The sequence below is a fragment of the Rhinatrema bivittatum genome, chromosome 11 (assembly GCF_901001135.1).
Source record: "Rhinatrema bivittatum chromosome 11, aRhiBiv1.1, whole genome shotgun sequence".
Classification (NCBI taxonomy): Eukaryota; Metazoa; Chordata; class Amphibia; order Gymnophiona; family Rhinatrematidae; genus Rhinatrema; species Rhinatrema bivittatum.
The window spans coordinates 10411471-10432446 of NC_042625.1; the positions used below are offsets into that span (position 1 = coordinate 10411471).

Consider the following 20976-nt stretch of genomic DNA (forward strand, 5'->3'; position numbering starts at 1 on the left):
TGTAAAGTCTCCAGACAAAAAGTAGCCACAGATGTTACAGCAATATATTTTCTTTGTTAGTTTTTATTATGTATATATTTTTGTAACTCACCATAAATACCAAATGTGTGTAGACTCTGCATTTTAATATATAAATGTGGGCAGTTCCACAATTACCCCTGACCTCCTGATATGCCTGTATAAGTAAAAGATGCATAATATTCTGGATCTAGTTCTTGAAACTCTTTCACTATTGAAAATGAAGATTTTATTTAGTTTTTAAAACCCTTTTCTTCTAGCACAGTGTATTTAAGCTCTTCATTGTCCTTCCCCCTCTTCCTCTTAACATATGTACAGCTTTTCTTCACCCAATATGGAAAGATACATTAGATTCAGAAAAATGGATCTCGCTGAGTAAAAATGTGTTAAATAATAAACAAGATAATATTTAAAACATTGTCAAAAATACCGGGTTCATCTCCTCAAAAAAACAAAACCCTCTACTTGAAGCTGCTGATTTCTGAACTTGGAGCAGGTGCAGCATAGTCAGAAAGCCGCCTATAGGAAGGCGAAGATTAATTGGCTCCAATAAAAAATAAAATAGCCACCAGATTTTAGCTAAAGATAACCACCTGCCTTTTAAAGTGGGTGGACAGAGGGGAAGAGCTGCCCTAAAAAGTGCGCTCTCAATACATTTTCTTGCATTTTGCTGTGAATCTGTCTCGATACTTTGTGGTCCCCTGCTGCTCTATTGCATGATTTAGCACTGCTGAAGCCATTCTTCCCTATAGGAACCGGGGCTTCCATCCGATTCCATTTGCTGTGTTATGCTGTAGTGCAATATGCAGGAGGTTTAAATGAAGCTATTAGTCTTTGAGAAATTTCTTTTGTTCAGGCTGGGCTTCATGTATTAAATTTCCCATTTGAAAAAGCTCACGTAGTTGTAAAGTATGTGGGCCATTTCAAGATGCATAATGCCAATTTTCAAAGGGAAACCATGCACGTGGTTTCCCTTTGAAAATTAGCATCAAGTAAATGTCTATGCAAATAGCCCAATATTTTGCACCTGCTCTTTTGGACAGGCAGCTGAGAGGGGGAAAATAGCACACCTACTTTTCTAAATGTCATGTACATGCACTAATTTCCACCCCCAACCTAAATACACCCAAGGAATGCAATTTTTAATATAGATTCTGCATATACTTTTATACACATTGGAGGCAATCTTCAAAAGATTTCTTTTGTGTCCTGCAGGTGGAAAAATCATTACAGCGCATCCAGAATGGCCAGAGGAACTCGATGTACACCTCTCAGCACAGCGTGGAGAATAAAGTGGGAGGGGTCCCTGGCTGGCAGGCATTGCTCACCGCTGTAGGATTCAGACTTGATCCGCCAGCTAGTGGCCTTCCAGCAGCAGTGTTTTTCCCAACCTCTGATCCTGGCGAGCGGCTGCAGCAGTGCAGCACCACAATACAATCACTCCTAGGTAATGATCACAGCAATAAGTTAGTGGCATGCCAGGCATTCTGCTAAAATCAAAACAGTTCAAAGGGTCCTGTTCTCAAAGCATTTTCTCCAATTTTGCAGCTATTTAAAACTTTCTAGGAGCTAAATCCCAAAAGGTTTGCAATTTGACAGATTAAATACATGACAGGTGCACCGAATCACAACTGGTGTTATTGGCTTTCCTTACTATTTGTGGGTCATCCATTTACAATAACTTATAAATAGGGACCTTCGTTTTCATTTTTTATTTTAGTTTTCCTTGGAATTTCAATGTAATGATTAAAAAGAAGTCAGTGGAAAATGTAATAACACACATTACAAAAATAATTTTTCCACTGATTTTTTTGGTTATGATGTTGAAATTTCCGGGAAAAATGAAATAAAAACAAAATGAAGGTCTCTACTTTTAAAATGTATGAAATTGAATAATTTCATTAAAAATGGATTGGTGAAACAAGAGGTTACGAATTCTTTGAACTGTAATTTCAGGAAGTAAGAACAGAGGATTTATATATTTGTATTTTAAGAGTCAGAATCTAAATCTAAGTGAATAGCTCATGGGATGGGATAATACCATCAGGGCCAGATTAAGGGGAGAGCCTACTGGGTAACCACCTGGGGAGCTAAAAACCTCACTCCGCTGGAGCGCACTGTTAGCCCGGGTTTGGACGCGCGTTTTCGACACGCTAGCTTTACCCCTTATCCAGTAAGGGGTAATAGCGCGTCGAAAACGCGTGGCCAACCCCCCAAAAACTAATAGCTCCTGCAACATGCAAATGCATGTTGCGGGCGCTATTAGTTATTTCTGTACACCCTCCGACTTAATATCATAGCGATATTAAGTCGGAGGCCCCAAAATTTTCAAAAAGTTAAAAAATTTTTAAAAAATTTTTTAAATCTACCCGCAGGTCGGAAGATGGAAGCTCAATTATACCGGCGTCCGTTTTCCGAATCCGTGGCTGTCAGAGGGTTTGCGAACCGACACCGGCAAAATTGAGCGTCGGCTGTCAAACCCGCTGACAGCCGCCGCTCCTGACAAAAAAGAGGCGCTAGGGACGCGCTATTCTCCCTAGCGCCTCTTTTTACCACGGGCCCTCATTTGCATACTAAATCGCACGCACAGGAGAGTGGCCTGTGCGCATGTCGCCTCGGAGCGCCCGCTCTCCCGCGGATTTTACTGTATCGGCCTGTATATAGGAAGTCTTAAAAGAGCCAAGCTTGTCATAATGTCCTCACCAGGATTTTCTTTTCTTGTCTAGTCACTTCCTTATGGTTGCACCTTTGTAGTCCAACAAAGAACTACCCAAGGCGGCTTACAGCAAAATTCATGAAAAATAATTATAAAAAAAAACCAATGGGCGTTATGGCAGTAGAAACAAATGTAATGATCACACACTTGCTTTTGAGTTCACAGTTTAAATACAGAAGAAATGTCTGATCATTGCATTTATTTATTTAGAAATTTTTTATATACCGCGGCACGTTAAGAACATCACCTCGGTTTACAATAAACAATAATTCAGCAACAAGCTTTACAATCTATTGACAATAGAAAAAAAAACATGTATCAAAATAAATCAATGTAAGATAGAAGAAACATATAATACAATTGCATGGGGGTGATATATATTTTCTTTTATATTAAGCTATTCCTTTAAGAATGAAAGTTTAGTGTATGCATTTTCTCACTTCTGTTATTTATTTTTGCTTTGTTTATTGTCAAGAATAGGGAGTTTGAATGATACATGGTTTATGCTTGCTTTCAGGTTTGCCTCACCCTGCACTGCAGGCACTTTGTAAACTCATCACTGCTTCAGAAACTGGAGAGCAGTTAATTAGTCGGGTAAGTGAGAAGCAGACCCCAACAGTTTTGCATTTTCACACTCCAAAATGGTTCTTGGTAAAGTACATTTGAGCAAAAAGTCTCAATATTCAAGCACACAAAAAAAAAATCATGTATCAGTGCTAAGAAATAACATGGCTTTGTGCTGAAGAATCACAAAGAAGCAGGCCACTGTGGTGGATTGGGAAGCATACTTTGTGTGACATTTTACATGCTTCAGATATTCCATACATTTTGGTTGATTTGTACAATGTGTAAAACATGAAAACACTTTATAGAAAAATTTTATTTTATAAGAGGACCTATGATTAAAAATCCCAGGTTTAATGAATTTGAAGCATATCTGAGAATCCCTTTCCTCAAGGTGATACGTTTGATTGAATGAATATTGCTGTTTGCTGAAGTCCTAGCTTTTTAGCAGCCCACCTGCTTCATTAAGGGCTATTTTCAAAAGAGTTTATGTGCATGTTGCCTAGTGGCTGAGGTTCAAGCTAGGTTGAGAGAACATTGCACAAATCTCATCTTTGGGTGAGTTTCCTCCCTCCGAAGGACATCAAATCTTCACAAGAGAGCACTGTTCTGTTCGTACGTCTCACTTTGAATGTCAAAGTGGCCCCTAACCCCCTACACTAATACCTAAACCTCACCTTGAGTTACTAGGTGGGCCTCCCATAGAGCTATAAATACCAACCTAGTGTGAGGGCATTATGGCCAGTCTCTCTCTCTCTCTCTTTCTCTCACTCTCTCTCCCTCCCTCAGGTCAATACAGTTATGCCGCGTTAGAAAGAGTGCAGCAGTGCAGGGCGCACCCTCGTTCCCCGCACGCACAGTTCTCTTCACATATCGCTCGATACTCTATTCAAATTGCTTGCAAATGCAAGCCGCGTCTGCGAAGTGTTAGGAGAAGCGTTAGGCCCGCGCAACCCATTTTACTGTATAGGCGCTTAATACAGCACCTATGCAGTATCCTGGGTGCGCTGGTACCTGTCATTTCAACTGACATTTGAAATGACAGGTACCAGGAAGTGGATGGTTTCCCCCCTCCCGAAGCAAGGCGGGAGGGGGGAAACCATCAAAACTAAAACAACCAAAACTAAAACAAAAGTTTATATATATATATATATATATATATATATATATATATATAAATACCTAGATGTCACTTTCCGAATCCCCCATCTCCACGCGCGTTTATCCAGGGGGCGGCGGGCGGGTGGGCGCCCGTTCATCCAGGAGGCGGCGGGCGGGTGGGCGCCCGTTCATCCAGGCAGCGGCGGGAGGGCGCGCGTTTATCCAGGCGGCGGCGGGAGGCGGCGGGCGGGTGCCCGTTCCTCCAGGTGGCGGCGGGAGGCGGCGGGCGGGTGGGCGCGCGTTTATCCAGGTGGCGGCGGGAGGCGGTGGGTGGGTGGGCGTCCGTTCATCCAGGCGGAGGGAGCCGGCGGTGAAAGCGGCCTCCAGCAGCCCCCGCCGGCAGTGAATCAATGCACGCCTGTTTACGACCGTGCAATTTCGGCGCTCAAGGCGTGACGTCACGACGCTTGACGTCACGGCATGTGACTGCCTTGAGCGCCGAAATTGCACGGTCGTAAACAGGCGTGCATTGATTCACTGCCGGCGGGGGCTGCTGGAGGCCGCTTTCACCGCCGGCTCCCTCCGCCTGGATGAACGGACGCCCACCCACCCACCGCCTCCCGCCGCCACCTGGATAAACGCGCGCCCGCCACCTCCCGGATGAACGGGCGCCCGCCGGCTCCCGCCGCCGCCTGGATCGAACGCGCACCCACCCGCCGGCCGGCTCCCGCCGCCGCCTCGATGACCGCTTGCCCGTGTGGAGATGGGGGATTCGGAAAGTGACATCTAGGTATTTATATATATATATATATATATATATTACAACTTTAGCATTTTATGAGAACTGTAATTTTTTTTGTAAGCCGCTGTCAGCTCCCATACGGAACATGCGGGACGAAATAATTTTTTTAAGCATATAACAAATGCAATCGGATTTCCGTGCAGCATCGTTCATGCAAAAAGAAGGGCTGAATGCAGTTTGAAAGCGGATTAGTATATATGGAGGTCGTCCATGGTGCAGGACTAACACCAGGTAGAGGGTAGGCGGTAAACTAACAGGTTAAGGACGCGGCAAAATAGCGGGTTACAAAGGAGATAATTGGAGCGCGCGTCACAGTATCGGAGGGAATAGCTAATTCCTTCATTAAATAGCTAATTCGTTCATTTACACATGATATACATGCTGGGTGCGGAAAGGGTTATGCGTCGGTTTCAAGAAGCGCTAAGGACGCGTGAAACTGGAGACTGTATCGCAGGATCGCTTTACGCGTCCCAATTGTGCGCCCACAGCGAGTTGCAGACGGGGAATCTCCAACCGCACTTTACAGTATAGACCTGTCTGTTGGCTGGCTCAGCATGTGCAAAAAACATCACAACAGTGATAAAGCCCTATCACACTGCTTTACACACCTGAAAAAGGTGTAGTTAAAGCCATGAGATACAGCTTCACAGAACAGTGAGCCCAGCACACTTGGCCAATATTCTCATTTGCATCACACCAAACATGGTGCTTTCACATGTGCTAAAGGTGTTTTTTGCATGCGAAAATGCCATATAGCACTTTGATAAATGATCCACTTAGATTGTAAGCCCTCTAGGGCTAGGGAAAGTCCTACAATGCCTGAATGTAATCTGCTTTGAAGTGCCAAAAGTCAGAATATAAATCAAATAAATAAATAACAATTGGGGGCCTGTGCATGAGGAAGTACTCACATAATTCAGTTTTACACACTGCACAGAGGTGCTCTGGGGAGTGGGATTGGAGTGGAGTCAGCTCTTATGTGCCTAGTTGTTGAGGTAATTTTCAAAGGAGTTACCATGTAAACGTAACATACGTAACTCTGCTTAGCACGATAGTAATAAGATGGTAATAAACTGAAATAAATTTTGCAAAACCAATTCACTACGACATTTTCAGCAATTTCACTTGAATTATTAGTTATGGCAATTGGTATCCAATCATACTTGTGGAAAATCCTTTGTGAATGTGGCCCTTATATAGCAAACTTTCTACCAATTTTCACTTCCTAGGGAGAAAGTATTAGATTTGTGCTAAAAGACTAAATACAGGTATAAAAATGCTACAGAAATTAGAATTGGCATATTTTATTATAATTTGAGATTGTAATCTAAACTTTTGCCCAGTACAGATGGTATTTTCTTAATCGCTGTCTTAGATCGCATAGAAATGATCCAGAAAAAATGCAGTGAAATTAAAGTTCCTCATAGTTCGGGCATATCCAGGGCCGGCGGAAGCACTAGGCGAACTAGGCGATCGCCTAGGGCGCTGAGCATTAGGGGGCGCCGAGCCGCTGATGGCCAATGGCCGCCGGTGGACGTCATCCCAATAGCGGCTGAGCGGTGAACTACTGCTATGCTGTGTGCCGAATACACACAGCAAGAAGATCGGCGGGGCCGTGGTGGAGCTCAAGTCACCACGGCCGGAAGAAAACAATCGCGTCTAAACCTGCTGGTGCTCCTCCTCCTTCCTGCCCGCGCGGCCCCGGAAGAAAAATGTTGCCGGAGCCGCGCGGGCAGGAAGGAGGAGGTGCATCAGCCAATGCAGGAGCTTCTCCTCCTTCCTGCCCGCGCGGCCCCGGAAGAAAAATGTTGCCGGAGCCGCGCAGGCAGGAAGGAGGAGGATCATCAGCCAATGCAGGAGCTTCTCCTCCTTCCTGCCCGCGCGGCCCCGGAAGAAAAATGTTGCCGGAGCCGCGCGGGCAGGAAAGAGGAGGAGCATCAGCCGCGTACAGAAGAGGAGCAGCGCGGCTCGAGAAGTCCGGGGCCGCTGCAGAGCCCATCCTGCAGCGGCCGTGAAGAGGAGGCCCAGAGGTGAGAGAGAGACTGAGGGTTTGTACAGTGTGTATGTGTGCGTGTATGAGATGAGTTGAGAGACTGTGTGTGGGAGTGAGGACCTGAATGTTTGCAGAGACAGCATGTGAGAGCCTCTGTGTGTGTGTGAGAGAGACAGCATGTGACAGTGAGAGCCTGTGCTTGAGCAAGACAGCATGTGGGAGTGAGAGAGAGCCTGTGTGCCAGAGTCAGACAGCATGTGCCAGTGAGAGACTGTGTGTATGAATGATTGTATGAGAGAGAGCATGTGACAATGAGAGCCTGTGCTTGAGCAAGACAGCATGTGGGAGTGAGAGAGAGCCTGTGTGCCAGAGTCAGACAGCATGTGCAAGAGAGAGACGGTGTATACATGATTGTATGAGAGAGAGCATGTGAGAGTGAGTGCCTATGTGTGTGTGTGAGAGAGAGAGAGAGAAAGCAAGTGAGAATGAGAACCTGACTGTGTGTTTGAGGGAAGAAGACAGATGGAGAGAAAAGAAATATGTTATAAAAGGAATTGGCAAAAAAATAAGAAAGGGAAGGTGGAAAAAAAAAAAGCCTGTGACCAACTGATTAGAAAACTAAGATCAGACAGCAAATGTAAAAAAAAAATATTTTTTACTGATTGGAACATGTAATCTTTGGGAATGTGCAAGAGTAGCACTTTCTCTATGCGGATCTCACAATGTACCATGAGGCCTGCACAGAGGAGGCAGCAGAATGGGCTTCAGTGCCAATAGTAGCAATCAGCACCTCCGCAATAGCCATACAGCAACAGTGACAGTGGCAGCAGAGGAATGAGAGAGGCTCTGAGGTTGCTGGCAAAAGAAAGAGAGGGGGGTCTCTGCCTTTAGTGTGTGCATGTGTATGAATGGGAGTCTGCCTGGGGGTGTATGTGTGTGAATGCATGGGTGCCTGCCTGAGGGTGTGTCTGTGTATGAGAATGAATGGGTGTCTTCCTGGGGTTTGTATGTGTGAGAATAGATGCCTGCCTGTTTGTGCTGTATGTGTGTGTGTGTGTGTGAGAATAAATTGGTGCCTGCCTGGGGGTCTGGGTGTGAGAATGAATGTGTGCATGCCTGGGGGATGGGGAGGGAGTGGTGTGAAAATGAATGGGAGCCTGCCTGGGGGTCAGTGTGAGAATGACTGGGAGCTTGCCTGTGTGTGTGTGTGTGTGTGTTTGTGTGAGAACGATTGGAAGCTTGCCTGGGAGTGTGTGTTTGTGTGTATGTGAGGGAGCCAGTGAGAGCATGAGTGTGTATGAGAAAATCCAGGGGAGTAAGAGTTTGTGGGGGGGGGGGGGGGGGTGTGGAGGGGGAGAGAGTGCCTTAGAGCCTGAGTGTGTCAGTGTCTGTGAGAGCGAGAGGTTATGGTTGGGTATAAGAGCATGAATGTGTATGTATGTGACAGTGTATGTGTGAGAGAGAATGGACATGTGAGTATGTGTGAGAGAGAGAGGATAACCTCAATCAAGAGCTCCCATGTATGGACAGCAGGGGCTTTTTAAAATCCTTATTAGTTTTAATTATTGTGTGTTATTTGATATATGTGCTGTTTTGAAATATTTTATTGGTTTTAGGAAATTGTAAAAAATGTATATGATTTTAATTAATATAAATTCTATTTATCAGTAGTTTTAAAATATTATTTTATTAGTATGGTTTTACTATTATAACTGATGCTTTATGTTTCTTGATTTTATTTGTTTTATGAAGAATGGTGGTTCTGTTTTTCCATTGTTAATACACAGAGTCTGGCTTCTTGGGGTTTCCATTTCAGTTTTTTCTAATTTGTGCTCCTTTATTTTGTATTCTGTATTTGGTGAGGGTCTGTCTCTGCTCTGTGTGTGTGACCATGATGAGAGATTCTGCTATCATATAGTGTCTGTATAGAGATCTATAGCAATTGGGTTTGTTTTGTTTCCTCAGTAGGTGGTGTATTGGTATTCTAGGACCCAGTGTAATATTTACCCTTGCTTATTCACAGGTAGGGTTATTGTTGTTTGAGTCCTTGGTGTTATTACTGTTATGTTATGATGGGATTGCAGTATAGATTTTGAGTGTCTTTTTTGTGGTGTTTTGTGTTAGTTCACAATGTGCCTGGCAGTGGAAGCTGTTTGTGCTGCTGTTACTGTGAAGTGACACCAGAATTTGAAAATATCTTTCAGTATGATGAGCTGTAAGGGAAACATCCAAGCTCCATTGTTTGGGGGAATTTCAGTGGATGCACAGAGTTACAGAACTGGAGGTACAGGATTTATATTGACCTTCTGTTCCTTCCTATATATTCCTGACTTCACTCTCATAGCCACATAGAATCAGTTGACTGAGGCTATCAACATAATTTTATAGTGTGAAACTGGCCAGCTTTTTAAAATAACGCAGAGGACCCTTTGGACTTTTTTATTAACACTTTTTTTTAATAACCAATTTTAAAGCAGGATCCATGCTATAGAGGTGGGTGAGATGAAGAAATGTCATTTTGGCGCCCCCCCCCAATTCTTCTGTCTAGCGACACCACTGATTTTCTGTGACCTTAAGCATTAGTACAAGAAGGATTAAGGGGGGATGCTGGAGAGGTACACAAATGCATTGGCCCCTGGGTGCCGGAGACCCTTGGCGCCACTGGGTGCGAGTCATATGGGGCAGCAAGCGGTGGCAAAGAGGAGTGGAGTTTGGCAGGCCGCAAGCAGTGCCCAACCTGCTTGCGACCCAGAAAACCCCAGTCAGCGGGCGTGATCGAGAATGAGGTAAGGGTCGGGGCCGAGACCGGGGGGGGGGGGGGGCGCAAGGGAGAAGGCTCGCCTAGGGCGCCAAATCCCCTTGCACCGGCCCTGGGCATATCAATCCCCATGAGTGAGTTATGCACCTCAGCCAGCAGATGGAGATGGAGCAAAAGCTGACATCATGCCCATATAGTCCTGCTCCAACATTAGCCTTCTAGTATTCTCTGTCTCCAGCAGATAGTGGACATGCATTTCTCTTCGGGGGAATTCCCTGTGAGTAAAAAAAAAAAAAAAAAAGAAGTTGGAAAGGAGATATCGGAAAGACGAGATGCCACTTGCCTCCTGAGTTGATACCATACGGTCTCTCCCTCATTAGAGTGCCTTCAGTCTGGTAGCCTTGAGTGGTGTAGACCTAAATTCAAATTAGCTTTTGCAGGCCAAAAGAGGCTCGATGGTAAAGACTTTCACCCTCTCATCCCATAGCCAGGACCCGCTCTTGCTCTCAGTCAGGGAGGGCTGAGCTCAGGTAAAAAGTTTTTTACTTAAAAAAAAAAACCCAGCAAGAAAGGGTTTCTTTCTTCGGCATTCGGCTATCCCGCTCATGACTCTGGGGAGGTCTTTGAAGTGAGGAGATAGTGCAGGCATGCCGGGTTGAGCAACCATTTGGCTAGGCCCCGCTCCCAGGCTTCTCCCATTTTGGCACATGGTAAGCCGTGAGGTAGTTTTGCACGTTTTTTGCAGTAGTCTGTTGGCGCATGCCTGCGCGTCTTTGTGTGCATCTTTTCTCATCTGTGCATCCAGTTTGGGTGTTCTTCCTTCTGGTTATACATTTTGTGTGTCCCGCCGAGGCGTCTAGTATCAGTACTAGATGGACGAGCAGACTAGGCGCATGTGCTTGGACACACATATTTTGTGCGTCCATTTTGGGTGCGGCTTATACATGCGCGTAATCTAGGTGTAACCCTATATTGATCTGCACGGTTATAGCCATGGCACCCATGCAAAGAAGCCTAAGCGCCTATCTATTTGTGCTTCATGCCATATTAGAGCTATTCAGCCAGAGCTTTCTTTAAGCCTGTGTCAGCACTGCCTGGATGCTCGGAGAGATTTACTTAATTCGGATTTTACTGGCGAAGATCCATCTCCTTGGTCTGAGGGGAGTGGGCCTGAGGGAGACATGACAGAGGTGTTCCCTCCCTTTATTGATCCACGGGCCAAGTCCTCAGGGGATACTAGCTCTCAGGACATCAGGTTTGGGCCCATGGGGCCTGAAATGGACCCATCCTACTTTTCCTGGGTAGAATTCTTCCACAGATTGCAGATATTTCTACAGGGCCAGTCTTCTGAATCGGCAGTACCTATTAAGGTACTCCTTCACCTGTCTCCACTGTCAAGCTCCATGGTGCAATGCGGTCTGACAAAGCTCTAACACAGGTGGATCAAGATGATACTGATGATGATGGTGGTGGCTCTCCTGGTGAGAAAGGTGACATTCTCCCAAGTTTAGAGCCATATAGAACTCTTCTCCATTTCTTTCATAGTGATGAGCTGCCAGGTTTTATCTCTCAGACCTTGAAAACCCTCAGAGTGGCTGGATCTGACTCCTTGGGGAAGCAGAAGAAGGATCCTATTTTGGTCACTTGCGTGAGGCTTCTTATTTCTTTTCCCTCCTGGAGGCAATCCAGAAGTTGATTGATCTGGAATGGAGTGCACTAGAGACATATTTTAAAGGAGGACACATCTTGGCGTGTTTATTCCCCTTGGATCCGCAGGCTAGAGAGCAGTTGCATTTCCCTAAGGTTGATGCCTTGGTGTGTTCTGTCACGAAACGTACCACCAACCTGGTAGAAAGAGTTGTGGCACTGAAGGATGCTCAGGATAGGAGGATTGAGGCTAGCTTAAAGCAAGCCTTTGAGGCAGTGACAATGAACTTGCAAATTGCTTCTTGTTGCACCTTGGCAGATCGGGCTGCCTTGCGTCTTTAAGAAGAATCTAGTGGTGCTGAGTCTGATCTTGGACCTATGGTAGAACCGGGGGCTGCCTTCTTAGCTGATGTGGACTGTGACTTGGTTCGCACAGCTGCCACAGGAGCTGTTTCAGTTATTGTTGCCAGGCGGCAGCTGTGGCTACGCAACTGATTCACGGATACTGTTTCCAAATCCAATCTTACCAAGCTTTCCTTCAAAGGCTCGCTATTGTTTGGCAGTGAATTGGGAAAAATGGCAAGTAAATGGAGAGAGACCTGGGACCCTCGATTGCCAGAGGACAAGAAACCCGCCCCGTCTTTTCGGGTGAGTGGCCACTCTAGAGACTACCGGCATTTTTGGTCTTATAGAGGTCCTGTCCCTTCCGCAGGTTTCAGTCCCTTCGCCCCTGAAGACCTTGAAAGGATGTGGGCTCAGGAGGAGGAACCCCTCTTTCTTCCCAATGAAGATTTGCAGGATCACCTGTTGGTGCCGGAGATAGGTGGTCGCCTCTCCAATTTTTTCAAAGGTTGGGTCCAGGTTACTTCAGATCAATGGGTTCTTGAAGTGATTCAGGATGGGTATGCTCTAGAATTTCTTTACATTTCTAAAATGCCTTCATTGTCTCTCCATGCAACTCTCCATAGAAGAGGGTAGAAGTGAAAACGACATTACAACGGTTGTTGAATCTGAAAGTGGTGATTCCTGTTCACAGTGAAATATGGGACGCTATTCCATTTATTTTGTTGTGCCCAAGAAGGAAAGGTTGTTGCAGCCCATACTGGATCCCAAGGGCATCAACCAACATTTACGAGTCACGCATTTCAGGAAGGGGAGTACCTCACTTCTCTGGATCTGATGGAGGTGTATCTGCATATTCCCAACCATCAGGATCAGCAGCAGTTCCTCTGATTTGCTATCCTGTATCATCATTACCAGTTTCAGGCCTTGACGTTCAGACTAGCCATGGTGCCCAGGACCTTTTCCAGGGTCATGGTGGTAGTAGCGACGGCTCTTCGCAAGGAGGGCATTCTTGTTCACCCCTGTCTGGATGACTGGTTGATTCGATCCAAGACAGTGGAAGAGAGTTTTCACGCTTCCCGTAGGGTGGTTTCCTTGTTACAGGAACTAAGCTGGGTGGCCATGAGCAATTTGCAGCCATCTCAATCCCTGGAGTATCTTGGGATGTGATTCAATACAAAGCAGTGAACAGTATTTCTGCTGGAGTCTCAGATGCACATGTTGATGCTGCAACTTTGATTCCTGTGGAATTCTGTTTGTCTGACCATCTGGTCTTATCTGCAGGTCCTGGGGTTGATGGCTGCCATATTAGAAGTGATTCCCTGGGTCAGAGCACATATGTGTCCTCTTCAGCTTGCGCTGCTCTCCCGATGGAGTCCACAGCACAGAACTATGCAGTGAGGATGCTTCTTCCATGCTTCCTTTGATCCCAGTTGGACTGGTGGTTACAGGTGGATTATCTCAGGAAGGGAATTTCCCTGATGATGCCAGATTGGTTGGTATTCATGCCAGATGCAAGCCTCTGGGGCTCAGGGCGCACTGTCAGGAGTTTAGTAGTACAAGGGCACTAGAATGCAGCAAAGCAGCAGTGGAACATTAACAGACTGGAGGCACGAGTGGTTTGGTTGATATGCCTGCAGCTTGCTGAGCAGCTAGAGGCTCATGCAGTCCGGATGTCTGATAATGCAACAATGGTAGTTTACATCAGTCAACAGGTGTTGGAGGAGATAGATGCACTCATGGTGTGGGTTGAACAGCATCTGCTAAGCATTTCCGCCTCTCGCATTGCTGGGAAGGACAGTATGAGAGCTGATTTCCTCAGCAAGAGAAACTTGGACCCAGGAGAATGAAAGCTGGCGGATGAGGTCGTTCAGCTCCTGGTGAACCGCTAGGGGCGACCTTCCAAAAGTGTTGGCAACTCAAAAGTGATGGGCATTGATGTTCTTGTTCAGGAGTGGCCACGCAGTACCCTTCTGTATGTGTTTCCACTCTGGCCTCTGATAGGCAGGCTGGTCCAGAAGATTGCAAGTCAAACCAACATTGTCCTTTTAGTGGCTCTGGATTGGGCTCGAAGGCTGTAGAACACCAATCTCCAGAGACTTCTGGTGGGCAGTCCCCTCAGGTTACTATCTCAGATGGATCTCTTACGTCAGGCCCATTCTGCACGAGGCTCCAGGTCGATTCTGTTGTATGTTTGGCCATTGAAAGGGCTCAGTTATTGAAGCGTGGTTTTTTGCCTGTGGTAATTTCCACTTCGGGGCTGGAAATTTTCTACTTCTCTAGCTTATGTTAGAGTTTGGAGGGCCTTTGGGGCCTGGTGTTTTGAGCGTGGTATTCAACTGCTCAAGGTGGATATTCCTTTGATTTTGGAATTTTTACAGGACCGCTTGCTTAAGGGTTTGGCCTTTAACACCCTTAACAAGTTGCAGCTTTGGCTTATTATAGGGGGAGAGTCAATGGAGGGCCTTTGTCTTCCAATCTGGATGTGTCCTGTTTCTTGCAGGGAGTTAAGCATATTCGCCCACCATTGTGACTTCTGGTGCCTCTGTGGGACCTTAACTTGGTCCTTGAGTTTTTGCCAGGTCTGACTTTTCAACCGCTGTGTACTCTTTCCTTGCTGCTGCTTACCTTGAAGACAGTTTTTCTGGTAGCAATCTGTTCAGCATGTCGGGTCTCTGAGCTGCAGGCACTTTCCTGCCATGAGCCTTTTCTCTGTATGACTCCGTGTGTGTGTGACTTCAGACTGTACCCTCCTTTTTGTGCAAAGTGGTTTTGGAGTTTCATTTGAATCAGTCCATTTTTCTGCCCACCTTGGATAGGGTCAGGGATGAAGTTGAAAACTGTCTTTTGTGTCAAGCGCCATTTACTGCGGTACTTGAGAAGACTAAAACTATTCGGAAGTCTGATCATCTATTTGTGCTCCATGGTGGGGGGTAAGCAGGGAGCATCGGTGACGTGGGCAGCAATTGCCCACTGGGTTAAGGAAATCATTATGGCAGCCTATGTGGCTACTGAAGTTGCCTTGTGAAAAAAGATTAGACCACATTCCATGAGGGCTCAGGTGGTATCGTGGGTGGAACTTTGTTGTTGCCTGCTGAAATTTGGCGAGCAGCAATGTGATCATCTTTGCACACCTTCTCCAAGCATTTCCACATGGATGTTAGGGCTAGGGAGGGCGCCACGATTGCATGGGCAGTTTTGACTGAACTGCTGGCAGCTCCCGCCCTTTTCAAGATTAGCTTTCATACATCCCACTCGTGGGGATTGACCTGCCTGAATGCTGAGAAAGGAGAAATTCCTACTTACTAATAATTTCCTTTCCTCTAGTAAGGGCAGGTCAAACCCCAACCACCCTCTGCTGCCGATGTTTTAATTTGTGGTTAGCTTTTCTTTGGCCGATTTCTGCTCTTCGTTGACAACTGATTAGTGGCTTCTCTAGCCCTTAGTTTGCTAGATATGTTCCTTCTTTTGGCTGAGCTCAGTGTTCCTGTTGGTTGAGAAACATGAATGGTTGACTGTTGATAATAATGTTCAAATATAATCAGTTTTGTCCGCAGTTTAGCTTTTCCAGAGAATACTGGTAGGCTGATGTCAGGGCGGGGACTATGACTGTGATGTCATCTTTTGCTCCATCTCCATCTGCTGGGAGAGTTGCATAACCCATCTTGTGGGGATTGACCTTCCCTTGCTAGAGGAAAGGAAATTATCAGGTAATTAGGAATTTCTCCTGATTGGTACAGCACAGGAATCGATGAATCTCTCCAGATTCATTTTATCTAAGGCACTTTTGCAAAATAGTTGGTCTAACTCTTTGGTATCCTGTTGCACCTTCCAATTCTCAAGGCTAAGAACAATGTCATAATTTGTAAATGTGAAAGTCTCGTTTTCAATGGGAACATTACCATAGAGAACCGCTTCACTTCAATTTCTAAAGTCCTTTGAAATGTCACACATCGAGCTCTAACTGGGTTGTCACAATTTGTTAAATGGATGCGATCAGGTGGAATCTAGCATGGAGTTAATTGTACAAAAGCACCTTTAACAATTAGTATGTCACAGTGTATATTAGTTAATACCATGGGCATTTGTTTTTTTAATGCTTCAGGTTTCAGAACTGAGCAATAGACTATTTTCCTGCATAGGCTTGAAACAAATTCCCCAAGTTTTTCTTTTTTATACCGTCCAGTGCCAAAGTGTAAACTGAATGATTGGGAAAAATGATAAAGAACTCAATGGGATGTGGCTTCTTTGAAACATGAACTACATAATCAACTCAAAGGCACTTGGCAAATTATTATGCCCACACTTATTTTATTATCCAAATTTTAAACATCATTTTCATTATACCAATTATTATTAGACCACACTGCCCACGTGTATCTAAAAACTTTCCCCTGTCATTCATACATTACCCTACATTCACACCACTCATACCTTGCATACAACACTTCAATTAAAATATTCCAGTGCTTATCATCCAACAATACCTTCACCAAAAGGAGTTTTTTACATATTACATTGCTTATATCCTATACTGATAACTCAAATTACTCATGTATATTCATCTGTTCATTACATTTGATGACTGATACTTTAAACCGCATTGCTTTCATGTTATACAACAAGACATAATTATACAATAAGACATAATCCATTTATATGTACGTCCATCTTATACAATTGATACTGTTTTACTTATGTGTACATCCATTTTAATTATGTGTACATCCGACGAGAGCCTCGTTTCACCCTGAGAACCAGGGTTTCTTCAGGGATCTGCAATGCTTAGTCTTGTCATCATACTTTCATCATGAGATGTCTTTCCTCGTTTGTTCATAGATCAGACACCAATATGAGTTTTCATAGGTAGGACTTTATACTGCATGTGGTCTATCCCATTACAACGATATCTATAAATAACAAGTACCAACCTATTGTCATGTAATTAAACACCATAAATATACACATATATCACTGTGCTCAATGTATTTGTGAACCATCACCACTACTATAGAAAATACCAGCTTGATGACATCATAGTCATGTTAGTATAACAATCACTGTATATCTCCATGAGGACGTAAGCTCTCACTGACTCTGAGATTGGTTCGATAATACGCCAAAATCCGGCCTTTCATGCAAATTATTCATTCCCATGTCTGTAATAAATGTACAATAATGGCGGTTAAACTCTACATCCAACATCTATAATACCACTATCTCCTGCACTCAAAATAATTCCACCGCCCTACTAGCGAGCCCTACATCTCAACTACGTATTACCTTTCCACGTATCCCCTCAATATTGACTCAAGCACATAGATCTTACCCAAAAGGTACTCACTGAATTTATTATGAAAACGTTCACCAACCAAACAATTAAATACCCAATACATGCTTAGTCAAGTTAAACTAAAGTACCGTTACTCACTTAATATGTTCTTAAAGCATCCTCCCGCCAGGCCATTTCTTTCCAAATAGCTTGTCTATCAAAAGTTTCCAATCCTATACCATTTAAATCCGTTATAACCAATCGAACTGCGCGGTTTCAAGTACCTACGTCACGTCAAAATCATCCGGGAACCCCACTATTTGAACTAACTTTATCAAATTGAAGATATATTACCAACACGATACATCCGGGGACTAGATCAATTTGTCAAGATGGTAACTTTATTACTACTTCAGATAAAGCACACCGTGCCAACCATATACATAACGTGTACCATTAATTGTACCCAGGAACTTTCAAAGTTAAACTATCTTATATCACAGTCACCTCTGCTGATCTGCCGCATTATTCATATCATGGAAGGGCATACTCAGAAGTATCTGAACGTAAAACCAACCAGATTATATAAGATGGAAATAAACCCACATCCTATTTATCCCATACATTCTTAAGTTATCACATATGGGCAGTTGCAAATAGCCTACCGCTAGTTGGTAATACCCACAATAATATGTATTTCCCAAAAATACCGTTGATTATAACAGTACAAATCATCCTAAAACATATTAATAGGGGCTTTATTCTTAAATGGGAACTCCCCATTCTTCATGATACATAAATACTTCTACTATCAGTCACATCCTATTACATTACTTCAAAAAGTAAAAGCAGACATGCCTTTATAACCCATAAAAGGCCTCCCATTCCACTGCTTCATCAAGTCCCCTAGGGGATACCGTGTTCCCTTGGTATATGTATCTCTGCTCTGTTCTTCTCAAAACTCTGTTTATCTCACCTTATTGACGTGTGTAACACTGTTGGATAACGAAGAACTGAAGCTGTTCAACACTATGATTCGCATCATGCCAGTGGGCTACTAAAGGTGCTCCAATTTTTTCTGATCTCAACCTGCTCTTATGTTCAATTATACGTTGTCTGATTTGTCTCTTCGTATGGCCTATATATAATAGGTCACAAGGACATATAATCATATAATCATATAAGCATACTAGAGCTACAAGTAAACCTGCCCCTGATAATAAACGGATACTTTCTATCCGGTACATTAAATGTTTTTGTCACCAAGACATTATTGCAAACGGAGCAAGCCCTACATTTATATTGGCCCCATGTTGCCTCCTCCTCTCGTGCATCCCTATGGGAACATTGATCTAAGATTAATACCTCTTTTCATTGCAAAAATAGGGGGTTCATCAAATCCTGGTAAACCTTTTAAAATATCGCAATGCTTAAGTATACTTCGCTTAATGATACTAGACTTAGATGAAAAAGGAAGCGTGCACACCGGTCTAGTTATCTGGTTACGAGGTCTAAGCTGTAGTAAATTGTGCCTATTGGTGTATAAAGCCCTCTTATACGCTTGCTTTATACACTTTTTAGGGTATCCTCTCTCCCTAAACTTCATCATCATCAGTGTATTTGCACACTTTTTGTATTCATCAACCAATGAGCAAATACATCTGTACCGCAAAACTTGACTTACAGGTATACTCTCTTTTAATTTTTTGGGATGAAAGCTTTGAAAATGAAGTGTCGTGTTTTTATCCGTAGGTTTTACATACACAGACGTAGAGATTTTTCCATTACACAATATCACATTCATGTCCAGATAAGGTAATTGGGTCAGACTAGATTGTACAGTAAACTTAAGATTGGGATCACAAGAATTCAAATGTTGTTCAAAATCCTTCAACTCCTCACTATTTCCATCCCATATCCAGAAGAGATCATCTATATATCTCTTGTAAAAGCTTACTTGTTGGAAAAATCTAGACGTATATAGATGTCTCTCTTCGTACACACTGACATATAGGCAGGCAACTGATGGTGCAAGAGGCGACCCCATAGGAATACCCTTAATCTGATTAAACAATTTATTCTGAAATTGAAAATAAAATTTGGAAATCACTATCTCGGCTAGCTGATTGATGTCAATTTTTCGCGATCCTCTGATATCCAATTTAGATAGGGACATGTCTATGATGCTTCCTGCTGGGGGATGTTCGTCTAAAGCGACGTAATATCAGCCGTAACAAGTCTGCTGCTATATCTTATGTTATCCAGATGTTCAATCATAGTGATAAATGCGTTGGAGTCTCTGACATCAGATTTAATATCCTTAACCAGAGGTTGTAATGCATTATCTATAAATTTGGCAGCATTCTCAAAAACCGACCCCCTCCCTGATACAATAGGCCTACCTAGGGGTTTTATTAAGGATTTATGGATTTTGGGTGCGAAGTAGATATATGGGGTACTGAATGAATCTACCTGTAAATATCTTTTCTCTCTATGAGAAATAATCCCCTGTTGTTTAGCCTTGTTTATGATATCATTCATATATGTCCATAAGATTGATTCATTATTGTGTTGTGGCTATGAATAATTAGATCAACAAAAACAAAAGAATGGAAGCTGCATCAAATTAGCAAGAAAGTAATACTTTTTGTGCATATTCTTCAATAGCTGATCATTTTCCACTGATGTTCTAAAAAGGTCAAGCATGTCAATTGTGCTAGAGTGTAGTATAGTATGAAGTTTGCAAAACAGAGCCTCAAACTCAAACTAGGACACTAATACTAGCAGAACATGAAATGTTGGAAAACTAGTTATTTGGCTGTCATACTGGGTAAGAATATGATCATAAGACCAAATTAAATGAAAGCACCATTCAGGGGCTGATTTGTGAAAATGCAGTAAGTTTTTTAACATTGAAAATTCACATTAGTGAATAGCCCTCATTGAATATAATGGAATGTGCGGTAAATAAAACAGTTTTCCACACTAAAAACGTAAAAGGTGAATTTTAAAAGCCAGAATCAGAAGATGTGCACGCATGTCCACCAGATTTTATAAGCTGCCAACATGAGTGCACTAGTACTGATGCACAAATGTCTCACATCGATTAAAAAATGGGGCAGAATGTGGGCGGGGCATGAGAATTCCGAGGCAGGGCCAAGAGAAGTGCGCAAGTAGCTATGCACCTGGGCGTGCACCCAGGTATATTTCAGTGCAAAATTACTCTGCTGTGGCTGAGGTATAAGTCTTAATAAAACTATTTCCAGGCATCTATGAAGTATTTCAGGAGTCTAGGTTAACTGGGGGGGGGGGGGGGGAACCAGAGGGGTTTGGAAGACCTAGCTCTAGACTGGCAAACTAGTGGATGAACTGGTGAAACTGGCCATGGCCATGATGCACCTCTGTTGTAAAATTCCCTCACTTGCACGTTCCAAAGCCGATTTACGCTGCTGTGTATGTATGAGCTTAAACTTAGGGGCACAATTACACACGCCAGGGCTGTTTTATAACATGCACACAGGATTTAAAATTGCTGTGTATCTGGCCACGCACCCATATACACATGTACATGAGCACCTGCGTGCCCATTTTGGGCAATTTTTAAAAGCATTGCTCATGCTAAAAGACCCATATGCACAAGTGACACAGATTTTAAAAGCTGCTAATTATGTGCGCATAGCGCATGCTTGAGGAAAAAAGGGGCAGGGCATGGGCGTTCTGGGGTAAGGCCAACAGTTACGGGCATAGATCCATATTTTAAAAC

General features: G+C 43.8%; 1 protein-coding gene across 2 annotated transcripts in view; it reads left to right on the top strand.

Annotated features, from left to right (window-relative positions):
- TTC28 (tetratricopeptide repeat domain 28) overlaps positions 1 to 20976 on the top strand; it is a 2190403-nt gene that overhangs the window by 2091466 nt on the left and 77961 nt on the right. For both annotated transcript variants that reach the window (XM_029572102.1, XM_029572103.1), the window contains exons 18-19: positions 1234 to 1465; positions 3252 to 3328. In XM_029572102.1, the coding sequence (XP_029427962.1) occupies positions 1234 to 1465; positions 3252 to 3328 (309 nt within the window). The remainder of the gene's footprint in view (positions 1 to 1233; positions 1466 to 3251; positions 3329 to 20976) is intronic.